Raw genomic sequence first — 27252 nt, 5'->3', positions numbered from 1 at the left:
GCCAAGCTGGTGTCAAACATATAGCTCTGCTTCTCTTTGGACCACATCAGTGAGGGTGAGAGGGGAGGGGGAGTCCTGTCATCTGGGCAGTCCAAAACCTCCAGACAGACTGCCCAGGCTTGCGCCCTGAGGTCACTTCGGTGCTGCTAATGCAGCCGTTTGTCTTCACCCCTGGAGGCACACTCCCTTGTCTCTCCAGACAGACGGATGCCAAAAACATAGCAGCACGGTACTCTTACACCTCTGCCTATAGAGTGGGAAGTCCTACCTGTTTCCAGAGGTTTGCTCCAAATACAGGATCATGAGCGAACCTGTATCAGATGCCATATTTCCATAATATGCAGCTCATGTGCAAAGCAAAAGTAAGAGCTAATGAATGTGCAAGAACCGTAGAATACCAGTTTGTTAGGTTTTTAAAATTGCCTGGTTGAAAGACAAAAAGAGCAATTCATACACCACCCAATAAATATAACTATTTCATAAATTTATTTGAAAAATACTTACAAAGGCAAGTATGTTTGACCCTAAAATAGTTAAAGTGATTCTGTGTTTACAATGTTATAATTAAGTGTGCAGCCTTAACAGTCTTTGCTTTCTGAAGCACTGTTAGTCTGCTTTGAGGAAGTGGGAGAAGGCCTGATTTACACATGAGCTATGCCTTCTTTCCAGCTCCGAACTAGCACCTACAGCAGTCTTCTGTGCCTAACATCTCAACACAAAGAAGGATACATTTGCCTCATTAACCCATAAGCACTGCCAAATCTCTAACTTCAGAGAACATGGGAAGTTTATCAGGCCCCACCTAACAGAGAAGAAGAACTCAAAACTGAATAATGGGTTGGCATATGGGATTAGTAGCAATGCTTTTCATGACTTAAGTCCTTTTAAACACAGCCTGTTGTCAACAACCGATTTCATTTGCAGCTCTTGCTCTTCTTCCAATTGCTAGTGGGCCTGAAACCATTTTCTGCGGAGAGAGAGGCTGAGAACGGAGTCTCCAAATAGTTCCCCATGGACAGCGGTTCGGCAGTACAGAAACACAGTGCAATTAGCTTCCACTTATTGTATAGCTACTTTTAAAGACAAGACTGGCACAGACACGGACTGAAAAAAAATCTTGCTGTCTTATCAACTATAGCTCGGACAACCTGTTTCATAAGGGGGCGATCCCTTCTGAAGTTAAAGAGACCTCACCAGTTGCTGTTGTGCATGGAAGCAGCAGCTGCACGGGCCAGCATCTTACGGTGAGCTTCAGAAGCAGATGAACAAGTTCCATCTATCATGTGCACTGGCAACACTCTCCTTGCTCCAGGCTGAGAGGTATAGCTATTCTGCCGCCAGTCTTCATCTGGGGGCATATCTACCCTTCTGGGACCTGGAGCCTTGGCCTGTGTGGGTGGCACTGGACAACCTTGAAAGCCACCTGTGTCTCTTGAAGCCCGCTGAGGTATGCTTAAGGTACTGTAACTCATGCCAAGCGGCGACCTACAGTCAGCGGTACAAGCATTTCCTTGCTGCAGTGGCTGCTGGAGTAAATGTTTTTGTGATCCCTTGCTTGTTGGAGCAGCATATCCCCAGTGTACTGTTTGTCTATCTGGCAGTGTTGCTGTTTGTCTGGCAGTGTGACTCATCTGCAGCCAGTGGCCAGCGGGGCCAGATGCTTCTTTGCTTCCTAAATGCTGATTAAGAAGAGGTCTCTGCCCAAGTTGAGAAGGCAGGCCCTGCTGTTTGTACGTGAGGCTCCCATAGTTCAGTGCCACAGCTGGGTTGTCTTCACCTTGGAAAGTTTCACCCCTGTCAGGCACAACCAAAATTTTTTGGATGTTCTTCTGATTTCCTGAGAAAAGGAAAAATGCAAAATTATTTGTCCCGAGCAGATGTTTTTTGTTTGTTTTTTAAGTAATGATATATCAACAATGTACCTCAAAAACTACTAACAAAGGAGTTTGAGTGCTTTAAAACAAAACACTAGTAAAATTCATAAATAGCTGCTATTCATTCCTTGGGGACAATACTGAACTATAGGCAAAACCTGACTACGGCCCCCTCACACAGGGTCACTAGGGTGATTACGACAGATATGAAATAACATACATCCTCCTTCTCCTAAAGGTGACTCCAGGGTTAGAAGGAAGAGGCAATAGGTTCAGGTTTGGGGAAAGAAAACAACAACACAGTACTGCCCCTCGCTTTCCAAGAGTAAAGGCTTCAATGGTCGGTAGGATGGTAGGGTGTTGAAAGATTGAATGAAATGACTGGTATTCTTCATCCCATACCTCCACCAAACTTGATACAGTGGTGCCTCGCAAGACGAAAAGAATCCGTTCTGTGATTCTCTTCATCTAGCGGTTTTTTCGTCTTGCGAAGCAAGCCCATTGACGGATTAGCGGATTAGCGCTATTAGCGGCTTTTAGCGCCTTATCGGATCAGCTGATAAGCGGCTTAGCGGCTTAGAAAAGGGGGGGAGGAAAAAAACCCCGCAGGAACTCACAAGACATTTTCGTCTTGCGAAGCAAGCCCATAGGAGATTCGTTTTGCGAAGCACCTCCAAAACGGAAAACTCTTTCGTCTAGCGAGTTTTCCGTCTTGCGAGGCATTCGTCTTGCGGGGCACCACTGTAAGCCTATAACTAGCATGTAAAAACAACAACGCAAACAAACAATGCCAACTCTTCTCACACCCTTTTCTTTGTGGGGAGGATAGAGTCATACGGCAGATATACCGCCATGACAGGATGAAGAAATACTGCTACTTAACATAGGCTAAAGATGAACCGTTTATTTTAGATGCCCACTCGCTACAGTATGGATTGAGCAGTGCGGTGTGTTAAGACCACGTACTGTGGAAAGGTCATGCATCATTCCAGGCAGCTGGAGGGATCAAAAGCATGACTATTGCAGAAGAGCCCAGCCCAGAGCCTTGTGCTACAGCTGATGAAAGAGCGGCGTACTTACTCTCCCATGACACAGGAGGAGGAGGAGGAAGAGCCCCGTGATTACCTGATGGCCTATGTGTCTTGCCCACCATGCTAGGCACTGGTGCATCATGGGAGAGGTGCTGCAGTTGGGTTGAATAGTGCTGGGGATCAAAGGGTAACACAGGAGGAGAATCGTGAGGGAAAGTGAGGGAAGTGGTGCTGAAGGAACGGTGTCTGGCTTCCACTGGCATTTTCCTCTCATTGGACACTTCCTTTTGACAAAAGGGAAAAAGGGAAATAGAATTGAAAATAATGATTAAACACAGAACTGGGGGAAAACCAGGCAAGTAAAGAACTGGGATAACAGGTGGGGAGAGTGCAGGGACAACTGAGTGATATGGTCACTCCAAAAAGGGCATGCAACTGCTTGTGAAGAGAAATAGAAATGTTGTAGGTGTGGCCATCACAGTTTTTAGAACTTGTAAAAGAATTGCCAAGATTTATTTATTTATTTAAAAACTTGTTTATTGTATAGTTATTTTATTATTATTACTATTGCAAAATCTAGTGCAACGTAATTTGAAGACACAGACATGAACAAAATGACTAAGATCAACTGTTAAAATAAATAAAGAACCACGGTCTTCATCAAAAACAACACGTCAACATTGTAAATTAAGTGGATTAGAGACAGAGCATAAATATAGATGCCCATGGTCAAGGATGGAAGCTGTGCTCCAGCAACATCTAAAGGGCACAATACTGGCTGTCCTTGGACATATTTCTTAACATCCCCAGCATGTTAAGTATGTGGACAGCACAAACTATCCTCAAAGTAAGCTGAGGGTGGAGATAACATGAAGCATTAACAGGGACATTCAGTTTTTTGGGTTTTTTTCCAGGTTGCGATGCATCAAGATCTCTGGCATATGCAATGCATAGATACCAGGTAAGCAAGGCCAGGTTTAGTTCTATTCATAATCTGAATTTGATGTGTCTGCTTTTCAGCAATCCCACACTGTGCAAAGCCATTGAAGAGCAGCGAGAGGATGGAAGGAATTCTGCATTGTAATCAACTCTCAGCAGTCAGTAAGAAAAAAAGGGCAGGTCGTGACTTGGACATATCACGCCCCACTTTTTAAATATCCAACCCCCATTTTTAAATGTTGGGGAGGAAAGTATTCAAATGAATACATATTATCTTTAAAATGACCAATGATAGACCAAGATTAGAATCGTAAGATTTCAGACATAAAATAGTTCTCATTTGCTAACCCATACATGCTAATTTTACCATAGCCCCTACAACGTTTTCCCCCCTGATATCGCAGACCTGTGAAGCAGTCAAATGAAACAGTTAAACTGCAAGGAGACATGTCCATTTACACAAATCCAAGCAATTTCACAAAGTCAGGAAAATCATAATGAAGTTGGGCAAGATAAATCCCAGCTCATGTGTCTAATAATAATAGCAAATTACAGGAATGGCTTTTATCAATGAAAACTGATCACCTGGCTTGACAATGTACCTCTGTTCACAATCACCCAAGCTCTGGTTACCTTTCTATTTGCTGCTGTAAAGCACTCTACATGAAGCTGCCCTTGAAGATAGTCTGTAAATTTCTGCTAGTGAAGAGCTATGCTGCTCGGTTCTTAAACAGAAATTTTGTAAGCAGTTCTCAGTTGAGGTACCCTCATGACCACTGAAGTTTCCCTTCCAACTCACAACCTATCTGTAACCTGCCTTCATCCCAATCTCAGGTGCAACAAACATCTGAGTGTTAACATATGTTGGAGGATAGATAGCAGCTAACAGATTGAGGTTGAACCCTGACAAGACAGAAGTACTGTTCTTGGGGGACAGGGGTCGGGTGGGTGTGGAGGACTCCCTGGTCCTGATTGGGGCAACTGTGCCCCTGAAGGACTAGGTCCACAGCCTGGGAGTCATTTTGGACTCACAGCTGTCCATGGAGGCACAGGTCAATTCTGTGTCCAGGGAAGCTGTCTACCAGCTCCATCTGGCATGCAGGCTGAGACCCTACTTGCCCGTGGACTGTCTCGTCAGAGTGGTGCATGCTCTAGTTATCTCCTGCTTGGACTACTGCAATGCGCTCTACATGGGGCTACCTTTGAAGGCGACTTGGAAACTGCAATTAATCCAGAATGCGGCAGCCAGACTGGTGACTGGGAGTGGCCGCCAAGACCATATAACATCGGTCCTGAGAGACCTATATTGGCTCCCAGTACATTTTCGAGCACAATTCAAAGTGTTGGTGCTGACCTTTAAAGCCTCAGTCCTGTATACCTGAAGGAGCGTCTCCACCCCCACCGTTCAGCCCGGATACTGAGGTCCAGTGCTGAGGGTCTTTGGTGGTTCCCTCACTGCGAGAAGTGAGGTTACAGGGAACCAGGCAAAGGGCCTTTGCGGTAGTGGTATCTGCCCTGTGGAACGCCAAGGAAATAAGCAACTATCTTACTTTTAAAAGACATCCGAAGGCAGCCCTGTTTAGGGAAGTTTTTAATGTTTAATGCTGTCTTGTGTTTTTAATATTCGGTTGGGAGCCGCCCAGAGTGGCTGGGGAAACCCAGCCAGATAGGCGGGGTATAAATAATAAATTCTTATTCTTATTCTTCCCCCCATGTCTATACTTTCCAGTGATTTCCTGAAGGTTTCAGAAACCAAGGATCTACTTGTGGGCTCAGTGAATTTGCTCACTGCTGCCTGTTGCTCAGCTCCACAGTTCCCCTCGATATCAGACACATACCATTCCCATCAACCCACATGTTCATAGATGAGAAAGTCAAGGTACAGACAAACAGACTGGTTATTTCACCAACCAATGGGTGACTATGACCAGAAATGCTTGAAGAATCACCTTTTTGTTCCTGATTTCTTAAAAAAAAAACCTGCAAAATTTTATTGAAATGCCAGATATATACAGCATTGGGAAATAAGTATAAGAAAAATGCTTCATATACTAGTAACTTAATAAAACAGAGTTTCTGTACGCCAACATTACTTGGCAAACATTGTATACACCAATAGCAAACTCAGTTTTCAGAGTGCCAACCCTTAGGTAGTAAAAACAGTACCATTCACAAACAGAAGGAAGTTATTAGTAACCTTGAGGAACATCAAGGTTTGAAGAAGTATTAAATAAAACTTGTGGATAAAAACCCTAAGGGGAAGCAAAAGCCCTAAACAGTCCAATGAGGTTCGAGCTTATTGAGTGGACAAGGAATGCTGGGGCAGGAATGGAAAAGGAGGAGGTGGAAATGGAATGGAATTATCTTGACAGAAGACATGACCAACACTGAACAGGAGCACTCTGAACTGCAACATTTTGTTGCAAGTCTCACTTGTCACTGCATAACAGAGTAAAGAAGTTGAGACCAACCAATTAAGTATTTCCAGAAGGTTGTCTGCATCATTCCAGGGCAAAGAGCATCAGCACCAACATAAGCAATAAAAGGATACCCCCCCAATAGTGACTGGTTTCATTAATCCTTTAGACAAACTGATTTTATGTGCAAGATTTTCAGTGGGTGCTGGGTTCAATACTGGCAGCACGGATGGAGTGTATATGCTCTAAGCAGTCATAGTCCGAAGCCTGCATGTGATTATTATACCTGAAGCAATTGTCCTACTGGAGAACAGGACAAGGGGAGATAAGAATGAGGTGAATAATGCCTGGTTGAGCTAGCAGGAGAGTGATTCAGGTATAGAGAATGAATCCAAAATTGTTTCATTGATGTTTCATTGATCTCACCTTCAGAGCCAAGGCCATGAATATCAGGAGAGCACAACAACATTTGCTGGAGTTTGTCCTAATATCTGCTGAAGTAACAATTCAGGGCAAGACCAAATGCATTCATACTTAACATGCAATCAACAGCTTTAGCTACAAAGCAGCAGTGGCAGATCCAACTTTTAAAAGGAGAAGGCAGGAAATGGGAGCAGCCTTTTCTCTCCCTTTGCTCTCTTTTACTTCCTCAAATTCTACTGCTTTAAGCCTGGTATTGCAACTGGGCTGGAGAGTAGGGTTGAAGCCTATGTGCTCATTTCACCCAGGCCCACTTAGTACACTCATGGCCATATTCTGAACTAAGTGAAGTTTGTAGACTGTCTTCAGAGGCAGCCCCAGGCGCAGAGCATTGCAGTAATCCAAATGGGAAGTCACCAGCACATGAATACTGAAGCAGGATTATTCCTGTCCAAGAAGGGCTGCAACTGGTGCTGGAAGTTGGTGAACGGCACTGCTTCTTCTTCCTTCCTTCCCCTTTCCCATAGGATCTCCCAGTGGAAAAGAGTCAGCAGCAGCTTTCTTTTCTCCCCGCTTGTTTAGAACCTGAGGTCAGTACCAATGTGGAAAAGTTGCTATGGCACTGGGATCAGCCGAAAGCATGGGGTGGGGGAGAGCAGGTTTGTGATGAGGGAGAAGGTGGAGCCTGAGGCATCCAAAGCTGAAAGGGTGTGCTCCCACAGAATGGCATCGAAAGGAAAAAATACATTGTGGCATGCTTGTTTCAGCCTGTTTTTGACTGCTAGCTAGTGCCATCATGTGCACTGCACTGAGGCAGAACAGTCACATCTGAGGGGTTCAGGGGTTTGCCACGATCCTTCCAACACTTACTTAAAGAAGGTCATTGCACCCAAAGCACATGATTGTTGGGGAAAGTACACTGAGGGAGGGAGAACAAAAATGCAAAATGAGAATGAGGAAGACTAAAAAAGATGGCTAAAGGAAGAAAAGGTATAGCGGGCTCACTGTGGAAGAAAGCCACAGAGAAAACTATTGGTGTTGATGCTGTCAAGAGAATGGAGCAGGAGGGCTCTTGCTCCACCTATTTGGGCATGTAGCTTCCTCTTGGGAGAAGTGGACTCCACGCTTAAAAGCAAAAAGGGGTTGAATTTAGCTTTAGAAAATTCCAGACATCATGCTGCATAAATGCATGATTTATTTGTCCCTGAACAGGGAACACAAAGAATAAATGCCTTACACCAGTCTTCCCATTGCATGTGGTTTGAAAATCAAGATCTTCTCTGCCCTTCCCAGATATCCTGATCTTTCTATCAGTCTGTATCTTCAGGTCTCCAGTTCCAATTCTTCCATCTTCCCTGCAGATTCCTCAGACACAAACTCAGATTTATCCTTCCAAAACATATTCACCATCTCCAGTGATTCTAAAACTCAAGGTGGGAGCTGAATACCATATGCCCTCTGAAGAAAGATTTGAGGCATTCCTGCCCCAAAGGAACACTCCTGTAAGGGTCTCTTATAGGGTCTCTATAAGTGTATTTCATTTCCAAGGACTTGTATTCTGTTTTGGAGATGATGAGGAAGGGAAGCACTATTGGGTGGATTGCTTAAGCAGGCAGGTTGTACCTGTAAATAAGTCCACTGATCACCGTGGAATTCCCTTCTGAATACAGGATTGCACTCTGAAGCACTTTATGATTAGCAGAAATGAGTGTATGTTGCACCAAACACAGCCCTAGAATCTTTGAAATTTGGCCATAGCACCCTACTGACTGCATGGCTGTTCACAATCTTTTAATGCAAAGGCTTTGGATGTGGGGTTCTGAGGGGAAAGTGTTGGAAAAGCAGTTGAAAGGTTTTAGATACAGAGTAGGATGCCCCCAAGAAGGCTTGGACTATAACACTCTCCACCACCTCCAGCCAGCATGGCCACTAGTCCTGGATGGTAGGGGTTGTAATCCAAAACATCCGCAAGGCACCAGACTGGCTACCCTTGGTTTAGAAGGTATTGGTACTAAAAATAGCAAAACAACCTAAAAGAGAGGTGAAACTTAACTGACCCATGTGCCAATGGCATAAGCAGGAAGGCACGTTCTGTTAAATGAGAAGAGATGTAAGAACGGCTCATAGAACAAGCTTATTAAAATGTCCCCCCTGTTTAGAACTTGGCAATAAATCTAAAGAAATTATTTGGGGTGGGGGGTGACTCAATCACACTCATATTTGAATCTTGTACTTACAAAACTGTGGGAAGAAACAAGTGTCTCCTCCTTGTTTGTGAGGACGGTCCCACTGAGACTACGTGCAATGCGGCGGAAGTTCTCTGCACTGTACATTTCCTCTTCTGGCTCTCTGCCGTGGTTTCTTGGGTATGGTACCTGAAGAGATGTTGCCGTTGAAAACGGGCATACAACACTGTTAGCTAAAGGAGACCACAGCAATATGACACGCAGTTTCAGAAATGGACACTGAAATTACATCCATCATTAACATTTCCATTTCAGAAATGGCAAAAATAAGGAAGCAAAGGGGGGCATTCTACGAATGGATTTCCACTTGTGCCCCAGGACTTCTCCCCCTACACATGCTACATGCCATCCCCAAATCTGCTTCAGAGGGTTGTTGGAACCCCTAGCACAGTGGGAGGAGAGAGGGAGAATGTTCCATTGCACAAGCAGAAATACTTGCATTGATGGAACAACTGTCTTAGCACTATGTTAGGTTCCACCCAAGGCTGCAAAGCAATAGAAATCAGTTTGCATCAGATTTAGAAAATAATGGTATTATGCTGGATGTGGAGAAGCCATCTTAAAATGCAGCAACTATGTTCAGCATCAGGTTAGCCCAGCTCAAGAACTGTTCCAGCAGAACGTGGAAATTGAACAGTTTGCTCTGTATTGATTTAAGTCCACTGGGAAAGGACTGGCATATGTGTGCTTGGGTTTAGAACATTATTTCTTTCATCTTATGGTTCAGTAAACCATACTAAAAAGTTATTAGGATCATGACCAGGTAAACTTATTTAGTTGCCCCTACTTCTAATGCTAGGGACGCGGGTGGTGCTGTGGGTTAAACCACAGAGCCCAGGACTTGCTGATCAGAAGGTCAGCGGTTCGAATCCCCGCGACGGGGTGAGCTCCCGTTGCTCGGTCCCTGCTCCTGCCAACCTAGCAGTTCGAAAACACGTCAAGTGCAAGTAGATAAATAGGTACAGCTCCAGCGGGAAGGTAAACGGTGTTTCCATGTGCTGCTCTGGTTCACCAGAAGCGGCTTAGTCATGCTGGCCACATGACCCGGAAGCCGCACGCCGGCTCCCTCGGCCAATAAAGCGAGATGAGCACCGCAACCCCAGAGTCGTCCACGACTGGACCTAATGGTCAGGGGTCCCTTTACCTTACTTCTAATGCTGGATACGATGAAAGGTTTAATCTAAAATACGTATTTATAACTGCCCGGCTTCTACCTCTTCATTTCCTCACATCTTTTTAGCATTCCTTTATATAACACAACCCTCTTTTCAGCACACATGTACAATGTGTTGCTACCTTGGAGACTGGAGATGCAATGGTTCCATAGAGGTTACGTTCGATCTCTGCTGTTGGTGTTTTTGAAAGACCCATGCAAGCTACACCGCGCATCTTTCTGGTAGGTAAGTTTGCAGATGCTGTGGGGAAAGGGGAGGGGGAAAAGTAGTGGTAAGCTGAACTTTTAAGTATACATCTGTAAAACATTCAGGTTTTTCCTGCCAACCATCAGTGACCAGTACAGTAGTATAAACTATGAGAGCTAGCAAAAAGAACAGAGATCTTTATAATCTATCCCATAACCTATTATTTTACAGGACACCATATTTAAGGTTCAGAAACAATTAAGTCACAATTTAAAATTATACAGTTCCATTTCATTTTTATTACACAGATTATCAGTAGTAAAAAAATTAGCTAAATTACTCATAACTTAGTTTCATATTCTTATACCTCTCACAGCTATTGCCTTAGTTTTCTTCATATTAACCAAGGTGAAAAACTATATGTGTGTTTGGCAGAGGAGCTGCACTGTCTGCACCAGTGACTGTTTTTCGCTAAGCTGCACAACTGAACTTTGCTTGGAGCACTCAAAGGCCACTGATGGCAGAACACAGGAAGAATGGTAGGGCAAGGCCATTCAACACATGGAATTAAATTTACTCATCCTGTTGCCTCCCAATTACAACCCATGCTGGCCTAGGAGCATTGAAAGCTCAGCATATACAGGGAGCAAAACCAGGAAAAGTGGAAAGATTGAAGGAAGGATATGGCAGGGGAGGGGAAGACTAGAACCTTAAGACTACAAATTTCTTTCCGCAGGGCCTGTAAGACAGAGTTGTTCTGCCTGGCCTTTGGCTTGGAACCAATTTTATTCCCTCCCCCTCTTTCTTTTTTCTTTTTCCTTTCTCCACCTGTGATGAGGCTGCATTTTAATATTTTAATGTTTCAATATTTTAATTGTTGTATTTTAATCTTGTAATTATTATTATTATTATTATTATTATTATTATTATTATTATTATTATTACTACAAGGGCCTTACCCTAACCCCTTCTATTCTACCAGTCCAATTTTGGCTATTACCATCAATTTAGGGAAAAGGCAGGCATGATCTGCTGAGTAAAAGACTCACCCTACAATGTCAGAATATTGCATAACCGTGGCTTCTTCCTCATGAAATGCACATTTCTATTTTTTAAACTTAGGGAAAGCCACAGCTTGCTAAAAGTTTGTAAAAAATGCAGTTCCAGATGCCAAGCTAAGAGGGTTATCTTGACTGAAGATAGGTCATGATTAATGAGAATTGCTGCAAAACTGTTGATTATCGTGTTCATAAAAACTGAATTCTTCTGAGGAATAATAACCCATCAAATCTGAGGTTCTGGCATAGAAGTAAAGTAGGTATGACTTGTAGGAAATAGTACAAGAACACTCCAGTTGATGGCAGAGGTTTGAGCTTTTGCATGGAGCTTGATAGACTTGCGCACCAAGGGAAACCTTTACAAGGAACGTGCACAGATCGAATGAAGAAAGTAACTGAACATCAAAGCATACCAGTTCAGAGGAAAATGTTGGCAGCATTTTCCTGGCGATATAGATTTCTCTGCATAACTTGTGTGCTTTAAGCATTTATTTCATGACATGTTCGTTTTACACATTTGTTTCCAAAAATTTCATGTTGTGCCTTTTTGAGCAACAGAAATTATACTCCCCAGAGCGATCTCGGCCCTGAATGGGAAGCCTGGACTTTGAAAGTCATCTAATCTTCCTTGCTGTATTATACTGTATTGTTTTAATTAGTGTTTTTATAGTTGTTTTGATATAGTTTTTATAGTTGTTTTGATTTTGTGTGGAGTGCCCTACCTGGGTGGATGGAGCAGCCAAGTAATTTCGTTGTCCCCGAGAGGGGGCAATGACAATAAAGATATTATTATTATTATTATTATTATTATTATTATTATTATTATTATTATACTGCAAACTCCCAATGTTACCAACTGGTGCAATATATGTCAAAACATGCAATGCCACTGGCATTTAATTTAAATCAAAATGCCTTTTATACACTCCAAGGCACTGAGTAAATGCAAGATTTTGCCAGTCTAGGCCTATATATATATATATATATATATATATATATATATATATATATGGCAATTCATAGCATTTACATTACCTGTCTTGCCCAATGGATGCCAGGGATTGTCCAGCCTTCCCGATACAGACTGACTTGTCTGAGATGCCTGTAAGCTAGCCTGATACAGTGACTCCAGCTCAGAAATCTCCTGTTCTGTGTCTTCATTCCACTGTGGGTGCTTCTGTATTGGGTCCTCCCCAAAGGCTACTTGATGAGACACAGGCGACTTGTTCCTAGGCACCGGAAGACAGGTGGCACTCTTGCAATCCAGCTGAGAACTATAATACCTTTTAACATTGTCTACCCAACAGTCCACAGGCATAGATGTAACCAAGCCAGCAAGATTGCCGTCATTCACCTCTCTCACTTCTCCCTCGTGGTTGAACTTCCCTGGGGATAAGTCAGGATCTACGGAACATTGTTCCCCTTTGTTACACAGTTCTTCCTTGTGTGATCCAGAACTCTCGGACATTTTACTGTGAGCACTAAAATAATTTCCGGAGCTGAACTTGTCTCTAGAACTCAGGCACGAGTTCAACTTTTCAGCAAGCCATATTCCATTCTCTTGCCTTCCAACTACTGGCTGCCTATGCCCTAGGAATTGAGGGTTGCTGAAGGGCTCCTGCTGTAACATTGGAGCATACTGATCATGACAGACAGACACTTCCCTTTCTTTCTCATGAGTGCCCTCCTTCTGGGGGACACCCTGCAACCGCTGAAATTGCTCTGCAAGGGAGCGAACATGCCCCTTAGCACTGATCATCTCAGGTTTCAGAGAACCCCCACTGACAAATTCTTCCTGTGAGTGATGTAAACTCTCATGGCTGTTTGCTCTTGGGTACCTATTTGCAGTCGGCAATGGATCTGGAGGACAGTGGGGCAAAGGGGAAAGAGAAGTCAGGGTTATGACGTGATTGGCCCACTGCTGCTCAACAAGAGGCCTCTCTGAAAAACCTGATGGTTTGAAGCATGGATTATGAATGCTGTTTTTATCCGATGGTGCTTGCGCTGGATGTGAAGAGGGGAATAGCGTAGGCAAAGATCCAGAGTTTACCATGTTACTTTTCAATTTGCAATATGGTGTGAGAGAAGCCACTATGTTATGCACTTCTTCGAGCTTACTGCTACTGCTGCAATCCTTATTGTCTTTTAGACTAGTGGGAGAGACTCCCTCTCGCACTGTATCATGGCAGACTTCATTCTCCGTTCCAGTGGATCTGTCACCCACCCCATGTCTACTTGGAAAAGAGGGAGCTCGATCACTGAAACCAGCAGAAGCAGTTTGAAAATTCAGAGAAGGCTTGCAAGAGGGGTTGCTTTCAGGAGGAGGTGGGAGAAAGGACTTGGGATAGGATGACTGCATTTCATGATGGGAAGCAGGTGGATGGAAGTAAGAACTGGACCCAAGTTCTGCTTCTCTGCTGGGTTCCAGTACAATCTTCTGGCTCAGCAGTACTTGGAGCGGGCCAGTCTGTTCACTGAAACACACATAAAATCACAGTCAGTTTTTAGTGCTTCTTAACTGGAAAACAAATCTTAGGATGAATTTGAAACCCCTTGTGCTCCACCAACACCCACTCTAATTCACCTTCAACAAAGGCACAATGTTAATTCTTCTAGCATTTTAAAAAATAATAAATTGGTGGGGTGGGAGAAGAAAGGCTACTGATTTCAGGATAACATTTAGTCTTCTTACAGGCATGTGTCCCATTGGTACTTATCATCATCATTCACAAAGCAGTATCCATAACAAAGAGCTTTAGTGTGCATTCTGTCAAAATACTCCTAGTTAAAGTGCATGTGAAATGCAGTTGCAGCTTGGAAGATATCTAGAGGGAAACCCAAACACGGAGTATGTTTTTTTAATCTGAGTAGGGCAGAGGAGATCCTCATAAAACCAAGAAGATGCAATTCCTAGCTTATGTGCATCATCTGCTGTGTTATGGTAGAACTCTTCTTAGAACTTATTTTCTCCACATTTTTTTTTAAGCTGAAGTTTTCCAAAAGCAAGTGTAAAAGGAAGTTTGAAGGTATCATGCAGAAGATTCAACCAGTAAGCGCTTTAGATGGAGTTGACTCTTCACCCTGAGAACCAGTGACTATAATAGTGTTGCAAGTTGATTTACTCTCCACATTAAAAATTACCTTTGAAGTAATGTTGTTTTAACATGAGCATTTCTGTAACAGATACATATCTACAAAATATAATACATAAAAGAATACTTTTTGTGCGTATGGTGATGTCAAATTTTAAAACTGTGATGGAACTTTATTTTCCAGAGATCTTATTTTCACTCATGTCTGTATAATACACACCGTAGGGATCTAAATTAGTATACAGTACACCACAGCACACTGAAATGGAGGAAATAACAAGAACTCTAGTCTAATAACGTGACATGTTCTAAGTTTTGATGTCTTCTAAGTTTTTTGCCACAAGAGATTGTCACAACCACAACAGTCTGAATGAGAGGAAACGGGGCGATATGGTCTGGTTTCAATGTAACATCTCTCCAACGACCACCAGAAGGTGGGTAAATTGATAACTATTAAATCTGATGCAAAACTAGCCTGGATTTTGGAAGAAATACCTAAGGGCAGAGTCTCTTTTCTCCAGCCCTTTCTGCCTGCCCCCAACCCAAAGGATTTTGGCTTTCAGGCCAGTTTCCAGCTAAATCTCAAAAGGACTAGAAGAAAGCTGTAACAAGCAAGGCTTAGCATAAATCTGCATTGTGTTATTTGTGCTTTTTAAAAAGCATACTCAAACTGGCCACTTTCATTCTGAAGAAAAAGCAGCTGTGCATCCCAAGTCTGAAATGTGTTCTTGGTTTGGATTTGTGGATCATACCAATTTCCTGCCCGCCACTCACTCTCTTCACACCCACCCCAATTGCTATTTGCCCTTTACTATAAAGCAATTTGGCCATATGATACAGCTATTGTTGAAGCTGAGGAAAATTTGAACATGTGTCTCTTTTCAGATGCATGCATCTCTGAAGTACTAGAGTAGGGAGGTTCTCATCCCCCTTGATACTAAGAGAGTTTTCCTGCTTCCAAGTCCCCAAATTTCAGAACACAGGAAGCAACCCTCCAGTGCATGGAAAAAGAAACGGCATGCCCCAGAACTGAGCAGAAGTCAGGATACTTCCAAAGACTTACTGACTATCTCTCTACTAAAGACTTCACTGAATACTAGTTTGGAAAAAGGCATGCTTCCACATTTTATTTGCTAGTTTGTGTGCATTTTGGGACGTTAGATACAATTTTAAAAATCAGCTTGCTACCACATAAGTATTGATCCTGGTTCAGTACCTGTAACTTGGCGTTGACAATTTTGATTGGTACTGAAGAACATACTCAAACACTTTGTGCCACATTCTAAAACTACTTTGCAGACTAGGAAGCCTCCATACACACAAACTTGTTAAAAAATAATAATTCAGGATTTGCAGAAATCAGACAAGAACTGATTGTATGGCAGTCAGTGTTGGGTTGCTGGGGTGCACACACCCTGTGGACAGCTATTGCAGCGTCATCATTGTGATTTCCGAAGATGTCTCATCAAAACTCATTAATAGAAGGGCTTTCTTTTATCTACATGGCGTATTCAACTTTGGTATTGTGAAGCATTTCTTCTTCTTTTTTACTCTCATTCACATCTTATTTTTGCCTTCACACGGCTCCTTTTTTAAATGGTACTGTCATCTATCTATTATTTTTTTCTTTGTGGTGAAGAAAACCTGCCTGGGTTAGCAAACTACTATCACTTTCTTTAAATACCTTACTAGGCAATTGTTTTATTGTACAATTAATGCAAAGTTGTTTCACTTGGCTGTTGCAGTGGATCTCTCTCTCTGTCTTGCTCCTTATAGGTGGTTCTGTTTTGTTTTCTCAGCATCTAAACTGCCATTTTGTTGTTGTGATTCCCCCTTAGCTAGGCACATGCAGTAAAATTCCTTGTGTGCCCCTGCTGGTTCCTTGTTGGCCAACATCCACAGTATCACTAGTGATAAGGAACATTCACTCAGCTCCTATGCCCACACCATTCTCAGCCTTTAAAAAAGGAGAGGTACTATTATTCCCTGTTGGAAGAATGGAAGAAGAGTGGCCTTTAGAAATGAGCACAGCAAACTCCCCAAAACCAGCAAGCTTATTGCCTTTTCAGCAGCATTCCTCAACCACTGTGCATACTTTGCAGACTTTTAAAAAATGAGATGTATACTTCCATCTTCAGCACTAGAATGCATATTCCACCCCCTAACCCTGCCAAATTGAACATTTCCATTAAAACAAGACACCTTTCCCACATCTGTTACAGAGGCATTAACCTTTCAATGGATTGTGGTCCTAGTTCTGGATCAGGGTTTGCACTGTCCAACACCAAAAAACAAAATCCAATTATTCTCACCACCTGGAGAGGTCCACGATATTCTAAGTTGCTTGGGGGCATGAGTTAAAGAAGGGGTTTCACACAAACCGGGGAACATATAAGCTCACTTCTTCTTTCCAGATCAGGCCCAATTCAGATCTGGAGTACTGCAATATTCTTAGTCTACCTTGAAGATTGGGTCATGTTGCCCCCCAGTGGCGGGTGGCGGGTGGGCGGCGGCTGTGCTGGCTGCTGTTGCTGCATGCGATCCTGGAGGCTCCGTGATTTTCGGATACAGATTTGCAGCTTCTTATCGACTAGAGCTCTGCTGTGAGTGCTAGAGCTGGCATCATGCATGGCAAGTCTTAGTTTAGCTAAAAAGCAAAAGAAAACATAGCAGAAACAAAAACAAAACTGGGGGGGAGGGAGAGAAAAACAAAAGATGCAACAAAAACATAAAAAAGAAACATGCAAATACTGCCACAGAAGAGTCCACAAGGATGCATCCGTTCCCATTAATGCACATTCAGGTTAGCTATGTGTCCAAACAGGTTAATCAAAACTGAAAAGATACGAAGCTGAGTTTTGTTATTTTTCTTTTTTTTTAGGAAACCCCCTCTTCTCTGTGACATGGGTCACTCCCTGATGCATTGAAGCAACTATTGTTTCATTTCAAATGGCCGTGTTTAGCTCCAAATACTGTAATAATACTCTATATACAAATGAATCTGGTCAGGATATGAAATCCAAGATATAGCCAGTTGGGACACTTGCTACCAGAGCCTTTATGAAGTCTGTATTTTGCCTTCTTGTTTCCTTTAATCCATGAGAACAGACTTCCAAAAAGAAATACTTTCAACCTTCCAAAGCCATGACATTAGAAATCAGTTTGTCTGCAACCTTGCTAACCAGCAAGAAGGGAATGGAGGGTGGGGAAAGAGTCAGCCAATCAAAAATATAACGTATCAAAATAAAGAAATGCAGCAGCACATGTTCCCAAAAGTCACAGCACATGTCTTAAACTTATTGAAACACTGATGCCTCTTCTTCCATCACAAAATTTCAACTGGTACAGCATACACTCTCTCCTTTCTGGGGGGAATCAGGCTATATGCTGTACTTTGGGAATTTAAACTTTTTGAGAAACCAGTCTCTGAACTGGGGGGGGGGGGAAGTATGCCGTGGCGGAGACGGGCGGCTGGAAAGCAGGAGGTAGAATAACACAGCAGTCAGAACTGTTGGCATCAAGTGGAACATTTTTGTTCCTCTTTCTATTGCCTTAGTTCAAAAGGAGCCCCAGTAGGAAAAGGGGATGGGGAAATGCTAGGACTGAATTCCAGGGATGATGGTGCTCACAAAGAAGATGCTTCCATACACTTTTAAGACACACACAAGCTTTTTCCAACTGTGAGTTTGACCTGTCCAGTTTTACTTTCCTAAGTGATGATATTAGATATTAGTAAACTGCAAAAAGCGGGGTAAGCTGAAGCAATTAAGAATTACTTACATATAGCTTCATTACAGAGAGCCAAAGCTGCAGCACAGTCTCCCTTCTGCTCTTGATGCAGTGACTCTTCAAAGACTGAATCTGCCTCCTGCACAGACCTCTCAAAGCCATCAGTCCTCCCTGCAAGGGGGCAGCACTCTTCGTTTTCATTGACATTCTTTTCAAGTTTCCTTTCCCCGCTTCACCTCAGCAAAAGACAACATCCCCTCCCTAACGCAGAGCAACCTTAGCTCTGCAACATTTTGAATAGCAGACCCTTCTCAGAATCACAAGCACAGCAGAGAGAAAGAGAGGGAAAACTGTGGGTCAAATGCAGCTAAGCTATCCAGGGATTAAGAAGCAAGTATCATTAGTATGTTGAGGATACCCAGTTTTATCCTTCATTTTCCTCTAATACAGGGAGGAGGTGGGTGGGCTAAATATGGAACCCAGGAGCAGTAATGAACTGGATAAGGGCTAATAAACTGAAGCTCAGTCCAGAAAAGGTAGAATATTTGTTCAGCCTGCTCTGGAGAGTTTCTTCTTCCCCTAAAGGGTCAGATTCACAGTCTGAAACTGTTGTTAATTTCAGCACCAACTTCAGATGTCCCTTTCATTATCTAAAGCTACTGCACCAGCTGAGACTCCTCCCGGACTGAGATGGCTTAACCACCTGTCATCTATGCCCTGGCAACGTCCAAATTAACGACTGCAACATATTATATGTTGGACTCCCTTTGAAGACTATTCAGAAATGACAGCCTGTGTACAATGCAGTGAAAAGGCTACTAACCAGAACTGATTGTTTGGAACATACCTTGCGGTTTTAAAAACAGCTTCCCTAGCTCTCTGTTCATTTTCAAGCTCAGTTCAAACTACTGGTTAGAGCGGTTGGTTTATTAACTCCATTTCTGTAAACTACTTTGAGGAACTTTGTTTAAAAGTGGATATAACATAGACAGAAAAAAAACTTCAGAATAAGAGGTATCACAAAACATATTATCTCTAGTGGAAATTTGTATATTTGTTTTTCATATGGCCCAGATATATCTTAAATTCTTGGGTGTTTTACAACTTCTGGGAGTAATTCATCTAGTTCACTTTTGATAGCAGCTCCAATGTAAAAAAATATTTGACTTATTTTAATGTCAGTTGCCTTTGGAGCCCTTTGGGATCCAATGATAGGACAGAAAGGAAAAGAAATCAATAAAGCTAAGGACCTCCTTTTTCTACTGAAACACATCTAACAAACTATGCAGGTATGTATGAAACTGCTACAGAAGTTACACTGCAACCCCCAAAGGGTGTGAAATGATCTTTGTAGTAAACCATTCTCTCCCCGTTTATCATCCTAGGCACAGATCAGCCAACCCCATTCCTATCACTTCTGTGCAAGATGGATAGCCTGCCCATACATGTTACCCTGGTTTTGCAGTTCATCCAGGTCCATGAACCTGCTTGGGCGGGGATTAAAGCCCATTGCTGCCTCCAGTTCCTTTTCCCGCTTCCTTCGAAGTTCCTGCTCCTGGGCCCTCCTTGCCACTTCTTCCTGTAATTCATCCAGTTCACTCTTAGAAGAGACAAGCACCTCCCCGCCTTGAAAAGGAAAAAAAACATCAAGAACACCACATTTTGTTAATAAACATGGCGTTTTCTTTCCAGGATTCCACTCCCCCCCCCAAAAAAAAAACTTGGTCAGTTTTCTTAAATCTACTATAGCTCATACAAAGTTTGTACCAAGCAATTACTTCCAATTTGAGACTTATCAAGGAGGTGAAAACCTGCTATTTCTGCCCACACTAATACCTCTCTGATTGCTGGGAATGCAATTTTAGCATCCTCTCCTATACCTTCTATTCTTTCACCACAAAACCCAAACCGCTGTACAATTTCTTGTTCCCCAAATTAGTCTGGAAAACATAGGCTGTTCCTTGGGCTTCTCATCCACCCCATTTCCTTTTGCTAATTCAGATCAATCTACATTAAATCTCTCTCTCTCTCTCTCTCTCTCTCTCTCTCTCTCTCTCTCTAGCTCTCTCAGAGTTCAGACATCATAATAAATCACAACCAATAAAGCTTAACTATGTTTAGTGCAGGGCTTGGGAACCTATGGACTCTGTGGCTGTTGGACTCCAACTCTCACAACTTCCATAGAGTTTGGCCGATGGTAAGGAATGATGGGGGTTGCAGTCCTACAACTTCTGGGTGGTTGCTGCAATGAAGTGACCAACCATAGCTTGTAATTAGCCAATAAACCCAAATTAGAAACCAGTTTGAAGCGGGTTTGCAAACAATGTTTTGTGCTATTGTTTAGTATGCTTTTACAAACCATAGTTATGACCACTGCTCCACCATTGAAGGCTCTTGCACCTAGATGTAGTAGTGCAGAATAGACTGAAAATGAAAGCAGGCATCTAAACAGTGATTTACCTGGTAAATATATTTGTGTGTGTGTGTGTGTGTGTGTGTGTGTGTGTGTGTGTGTGTGTGTGTACAGACAGATACCCACCCATGCCAGCAATTTAGGATAACGCTTCATACTTCTGATGGTATGGACTGCAGTTCACAAAAGCTTATGCCATAACAAATGTTAGTCTCTAAGGTACCACAAGGCTCTTTGTTGTTTACAAAAAAAACATGTATTTTTTGGGATGACTACAGCCTACTTCTAATTGTGGTTGCTTTTCATTTTCCCCACTACCACAGCACCAAGCAAAAATAATACAACTGAAAACGTGTCAAGTAGCATTTCTATTAAACGGAACTGAAAGTATAAGAGAAAAGATTCATTCCTTTCTCAATATGCCTGATTATTCCGCGAATTGTGTATGTAGTGTGTTCTGTTCGCACTGCAGGTGCTCTGAGCCCTCACAGCCTATCCCAGTCACTTGAGCTGCCACCTTGCTGCTTTCTTTTGGAACCTTTCTTTTGGTGTTGAAGGCCAATGATACTCTGCCGCCAATACTAAGAGCTTGTGCTAGTGTGACACAGTGAGGAATACCCACAGCTCTGATGCCTTCTACTTGTGTGAGATGGGGGGGGGGGAACCCAGCAGGCGGAGGGAGTAATAGAAATAACATGCTCCAAGGACTGCAAGTACTTTAGGAGGGAAAATAAAACCTTACCATTACCGATGGTGTGCTTGTTCTTTGACCAGCAACCAGCAGTTGGTGCAGATTCTACCTCCAAGATACTGCTGCTATGTGATTTGGGAATATTACGCCAGGCAGGAACAAAAGCTCCAGGTCGCTTCATATGAGAATCTCTTTAACCCGAAGAAAAGCAAGGTTATTCTAATATGAACTACTAGAGTCTGCTGTCCTTGCTTGCCCAACACACCAACCCTGCCTACTCACAAAGGCCTTTGCCAACCCACTTTCCACACCTGTCCAAACCCTTTCCACCTCACCCCTCCCCATTTTGTTCCTCCCCTGCCCTCCCAGTATTTTTTACACTTTAGGTGCAGTATTATTGTATAGCCTTTGCCCTAGAAGCCATGGATTTAGACCTGCCAGATCTTCAAAAGGTGATTTCCATACCTTCCTCAACATTAGTTAACATTTTTACCTTTTCAGTTGGAAGTATACAGATCCTCAAAGTAGAGCCTGTATTTCACATATGGCATTCTGGATCCTTAGAACCCCAAAATGCACTCCCATAGAATGGTCTAAAGTTAAGAATAAGGGGCTGAAATCACTGGTGTTTTGTTTACTTCCAACACTGTAGTGAATTTATATTTTATCTCAAACTCCAAGATCCTAGGCTTAGTTTATACATTAGCCTCTTAACAGGTACAGAAGCTTCTTTATCTGGCCACTGTGGGCAATTCTGTCCCCCAGCAACACTGTTTTCCTGCACAGAGAAACAAGGAAATCACTCCCCAACAATTATCATTCCTTGTTATCTCTAATATTAGCTGCTCAGCTCCTCTTGTCTGCAGTTTAGAACAGAACATAAAGAGTGGGTGGGAATAACTAAAGTCAAATAGAACAAGAAAGTAAACAATTTGGGACTTCCTTGTTCCTCCTTTGCAAGAGATAGTGGTGCACTGTTGGCAAAGGAAAGTATAGTGTTGGCTGCCCTGCCCGCTTGGGGAATGGGGCAAAGTGAGAGATGAAAAGCATCCCTTCAACACATGCACCTGTAGCCAGTGTGGTGTAGTGGTTAAGAGCGGTGGACTCGTAATCTGGTGAACCAGGTTCAATTCCCTGCTCCTCCACATGCAGCTGCTGGGTGACCATGGGCTAGTCACACTTCTCTGAAGTCTCTCAGCCTCACTCACCTCACAGAGTGTTTGTTGTGGGGGAGGAAGGGAAAGGAGATTGTTAGCCGCTTTGAGACTCCTTAGGGTAGTGATAAAGCGGGATATCATATCCAAACCCTTCTTCAGTTGTCAATTTAGCAGCCATGAAAGCCCTTGGGAGGCCTGTGCAGATTTTTAATTTATTCTAATTTACTGACCATCTCTCCATGTAAGCTCCCAATGTGGTTAACAGAGAAATCTTGTGATGATATATTACAAGGGTAATGTGTGAACTGAGCTTTAGAGCACTGGAACTGGAACCAGGTTATATTTTTATGAAACTTACCTGGAGGTGCTGGAGCTCTCTGATAAAGGCATGTCCAGGCTGACTGGGCTGTTGCTGTTGCGTTCGCTGCTTTCATAGCCAGATTCCATCCTTTGGATCAGACGAGGTTGTTGATCCATCATATAGTGCGCACCCCGACCTAGAGTCCATTGCTTATACTTGTTGGGTTGGTTTGATCTTGTTTGGGAGATTGGCTCCTTTGGCTCCTCCTCCATAAATTCTTTAGCTGATAAGATACAAAGAACACGAGTGAAGAATCAAATTTTATTCTGTCACACTCTCTATACAATTCAGCATCCTAGAAAGATTGCTTATCTGTAATTGATGTTCTTTCAGTTGTTATCAGTGCACTCAACACTGCTGGGACCAGCGCCTTCTAGAACCTTCACCAGAGAACCAACAACTACCCTTCCTTCCCAGAAATACGAGGAACCTTTGGTTAAAGAGGTGAGCCAAGGACTTTCCCATTCAGTTCTTTCTAACTGCCAGCAGATTTTTTTTTGGGGGGGGGGGAGAGGGGAAGGACCAACAGGGCTGTGTGACTGCACAGATGACCACTTGAAGAACATCAACTGCAGGTAAGCAACCAGTCTCTCTTCTTTGTGGCTTTCCAGATGTTATTGTCCCAGATAAGTGACCGAAGTGACTGGGGCTAATGGGAATCCAACAATGTCTGCAGGACCACAGGCTCCTCTTCCCAACTCTATAGAGGTCCCCTAAGACATAACTATGATGATAGATAAAAGACGATTTTTTGGAAATCAGATTTAAATTGGGGTTTTTAATAAGTTATATTGAAAGTATATTTTTAAAAAATGGTTTAAATGAAATCTGGCTTTAATACAAATCAACATGATAAATAAGCTTGCCCTTAACAGATTGTCAGTTGCTATAGAGACTGGAAATAACCCTAAGCAAACAGAATGAAGCAAGCAAGTAAATAAAAACCCACTGGGTGTGCTCAGTTGTGAATGAGCTCTCATCAATTACCAAAGCAGTATTTTCAAGCCACAAAACCTCCTGCATTGCTTTGCAAAGAACTTGTTAATTGTGCTCTGCTTATTATCTTTTTTGTGCAGATCAATACCTAGTAAATTAAGATTATGAGTTAGTGGACTGTGCGCTCCAAGTGTGGCCACTATGTTTGAAAGTGGCTCTTGATGTACAATAAACACAACCATAAACAATGATGAAAAGCTGCTTGCTTTGGCAAAGGAAGTCCTGTGAGGAAAATCATCACAATCTGTCATCCTATACCTAGATTATGGCTTGAAATTGGGGCCAGGTCAGGTCAGAATTGTTATTCCACTGATTTATCTGAGTGACCTTTTTGCACCTACTTTATGCTTTGCAACTACCTGATCCCTGCAATTGGTTTATTATCTAAAAATAAGCAGTGCACTGTATAACGTTTTATTAAAGTTAAGTATTTCAGAATCTTGGAGGGTGCCACCTGAGTTTGCATAAAGGTTATATTCATGTTAAAGAAGCATCTAAATAAATTAGTTTTAATTAAAACAAATGCTTTAAAAGAGTTGTTTCTACTTGGTGATAGAAATTGGTTATGTAAATCAATCCTTCCTGTCTCGATTTCTTTAATTCACCTAGAAAGATGCCTGTCTTCCTATTTCTATTGAATTCTCAGCATTTTCCAATTCTTATAGAGTGTCTCAATAGTTTCCACTACCTCCTTCCCATCCAATTGCTACAACATTAAACAGCCTCAAATTTTTTCATCCAAAATCCAAGCAACCCTAATTCTGAAACCTCTGAAGTGGAGACCACTTCAAAATGTCTTCACCATTCCTTGTGCAGGTTTCTTGCTTAAAAAAAAAAGTTTGCATCCCTAACCATTATGGATAAGCAGGAGCAGGATTAGCGAGTACGCCCATCTTCCATTTTCACACGGAGAATATAGTTTCTGATGTTTCCTTACTGAAGACTGGGTTTTGGTTTGACAATTAAAGGTATTCGAGGCAAACCAGGGTTAGGCACTCGCTGATTCTGTATCAGTCAATTTCACTGTCAGAGAGATTCAACAGAAACAGTAGTGAGTAGCTGTCCTCAATTGCTTTTCGAATCTAGCGTCCTAAATTACTGTACAGCAGGAAAAAGCAAAATATGACTGCTGTGTTTGGCATAGACAAGTGAAAGGGAATGACAAAAGGACCTCTCACAATGAAAATATAGACCTTTGAGTGTGTTTGAAATATTTCAGCAAACACGTTGTTCACAGGGTCAAAATGGCACAAAGGATAATTCAGGCTTCCCTCACAGATTCATCTGATACAGTGTAAGAAAATGTACTGGCTATGCATGCTAGTTAAGAATGTTATCAGTTGTTTCTACACAGTGACTAATAAAAAAAAGAATGCATTTTTCATACTCTCGCAACCCACACCTCTCCCAAATTCTTACCTGAATCCTCAGAGAAGGGGCTGAGTTGTGTGTAACCACATTGTCTCCTCTTTTCTTTATTGAAGATGCTGTCTATGTTCAGTGACTCCCTTTTGGGTCTCCAAGTTGGACGGTACTTGCTAGAAGAACTTGATTTGGATTCGCTGCTTGTGCTCTCCATTTCCCAGTCGCGAGACAGAGCAGGCAGAGCTCTGGGCAGTGACTGTATCTCAGCCTGATCCTTCCCTGTTCGTGGAGAGCCCTGGCTTGTCTGTGATGGTCTGTTGTGGATCATGTTGCTGACAGTCTCTTTAAATTCCCTTAGCCTGCTGGTACTGCTGGATGTCTTAGGGGCAGTTCTGGGGGCTTGTTTCTCCTTCAATGTTTCCCCTGCAGCTCAAGAATAGAAGCAGAAGACAGTATGAGCTACATAACTTTCTTTTAAATTAACCGTACTTTTATCATCTTTCTAAACTGGCAGAGGCAAAAGAAGAGATTCAATCTATGCTGGACAGACACACAGAAGAATTAAACCATTCTTCTTGCCTTCACTGTGATATCCTGACGGCTGTGATTCATCTCCCTTTTTCCGAGACCTGCTGGAACTCCTCTTGCGGTCTGTCAGCGAGCCCTTTTTGGAAATATGCCTCTGATTACATTCACTGTCAGTCAGGTGTCCTGAAAGAAAAGAATATACTTCAGATGGAAAGAGCATTCCAATTGGCTGTGTTGCATTCTAAGAATAGCAGACCTTTTTCACTCCCCACAAACTGCCGGTTAATGCTAGAACTGAGTAAAATGAATAGCTTTCAGTAAGTGTATCAGTTCAGTAAGTGAAGAGTTAACAGTATAATAAAAGCAACTATCCATCTAGATGTGGTAAGTTAAACAGCTAATACAGAGGGACAGGAGGCAACGCATTGAGCTTTGGCTCAAAATCCTCCGGGGCCACTAGCACCTTTCAGTACTACCATACTAACAGACAAAATTCATGCATCTCTCCAAGCGAATGTGAATACCTATGTTTCACTCTTCCTCCTGCTGCAGTTACGGTCTTTTCTTGGTATCATACCACACCTATCAGCCCAGCTGAGAACAGGGGTGGAGAACCTCTGTTTGGTCCAGATGTTCCTAGACTACAACTGCCATCTTTCCTGACTACTAGAGCTGATGGGAACTAGAGTCCAGCTACATCTAGGAAAGTCAGAGGTTGGCCACCCCAGTTCAGAAATTCAGCATATTGTGTAAGATAATAATGGGGGGAGGGGAAATCAAGTCTGAAAAGGTTGAAAATACATTTAATAATGTATGTAACAAGAAGAAGAAGAAGAAGAAGAGTTTGGATTTGATATCCCGCCTTTCACTCCATTTAAGGAGTCTCAAAGCGGCTAACATTCTCCTTTCCCTTCCTCCCCCACAACAAACACTCTGTGAGGTGAGTGGGGCTGAGAGACTTCACAGAAGTGTGACTGGCCCAAGGTCACCCAGCAGCTGCATGTGGAGGAGCGGAGACACGAACCCGGTTTCCCAGATTACGTGACTACCGCTCTTAACCACTACACCACACTGGCTCTCAAACAAGAAGGGGAAGGGATCATTTTCTAGTTTTGTTTCCTTGTAGTTCTGCCTTACAGCTCAGAAGAACTTCCTTTCATCTTCTCAAATACATATATATTCCCTTTCCATAACTGAGCTCTTCTATAACAACATGGTATGCAAAGAATGTAGGAAGAGCCTTGCTGGATGAGACCAAAAGCCTATATAGTCCACCATCCTGTTTGTGGTCAGTCAAGTGTCTATGTGGTCAGTCAAGTGTCAGCAGAGCCTGAACACAACAGTCCTCTGCCACAGTTGTTCTCCAACATCTCCTATTCAGAGGCATGGTACAGATGTCATGATTAGGAGACGTGGCTAGCCTTATCCTCAATCAATTTGTTCAATGACCTTTTAAAGCTGTCTAAATTAGTGGCCGTCAAAATGGTAATATTTTATGAAGGGAATTCTGAAGTATAACTGTGTTTTGTGAAGTACTTCCTTTTGCCTGTCCTGAATCTCCCACCATGCATCTT

At 42.6% G+C, this 27252-nt stretch overlaps 1 protein-coding gene across 4 annotated transcripts in view; it reads right to left on the bottom strand.

Annotated features, from left to right (window-relative positions):
• Nucleotides 1-463: 463 nt before the first annotated feature.
• The window catches only part of USP54 (ubiquitin specific peptidase 54), a 93351-nt gene continuing 66562 nt past the window's right edge, over nt 464-27252 (bottom strand). For 3 of the 4 annotated variants that reach the window (XM_081191525.1, XM_081191526.1, XM_081191527.1), the window contains exons 12-23: nt 25730-25861; nt 25205-25573; nt 22787-23012; nt 21323-21462; nt 19620-19793; nt 18219-18338; nt 16899-17085; nt 12382-13820; nt 10224-10342; nt 8919-9056; nt 3000-3189; nt 464-1837 (exon numbers count right to left, since the gene is read on the bottom strand). In XM_081191525.1, the coding sequence (XP_081047651.1) occupies nt 1191-1837; nt 3000-3189; nt 8919-9056; nt 10224-10342; nt 12382-13820; nt 16899-17085; nt 18219-18338; nt 19620-19793; nt 21323-21462; nt 22787-23012; nt 25205-25573; nt 25730-25861 (3881 nt within the window). In that variant the 3' untranslated portion in view covers nt 464-1190. Of the gene's footprint in view, nt 1838-2999; nt 3190-8918; nt 9057-10223; nt 10343-12381; nt 13821-16898; nt 17086-18218; nt 18339-19619; nt 19794-21322; nt 21463-22786; nt 23013-25204; nt 25580-25729; nt 25862-27252 lie in introns of all 4 variants that reach the window. The other variant, XM_081191528.1, reaches the window with a different exon arrangement.

This window comes from Podarcis bocagei (genome assembly GCF_964188305.1).
Source record: "Podarcis bocagei genome assembly, chromosome: 4".
Taxonomy (NCBI): Eukaryota; Metazoa; Chordata; class Lepidosauria; order Squamata; family Lacertidae; genus Podarcis; species Podarcis bocagei.
This window is presented reverse-complemented; position numbering and strand designations above follow the sequence as displayed.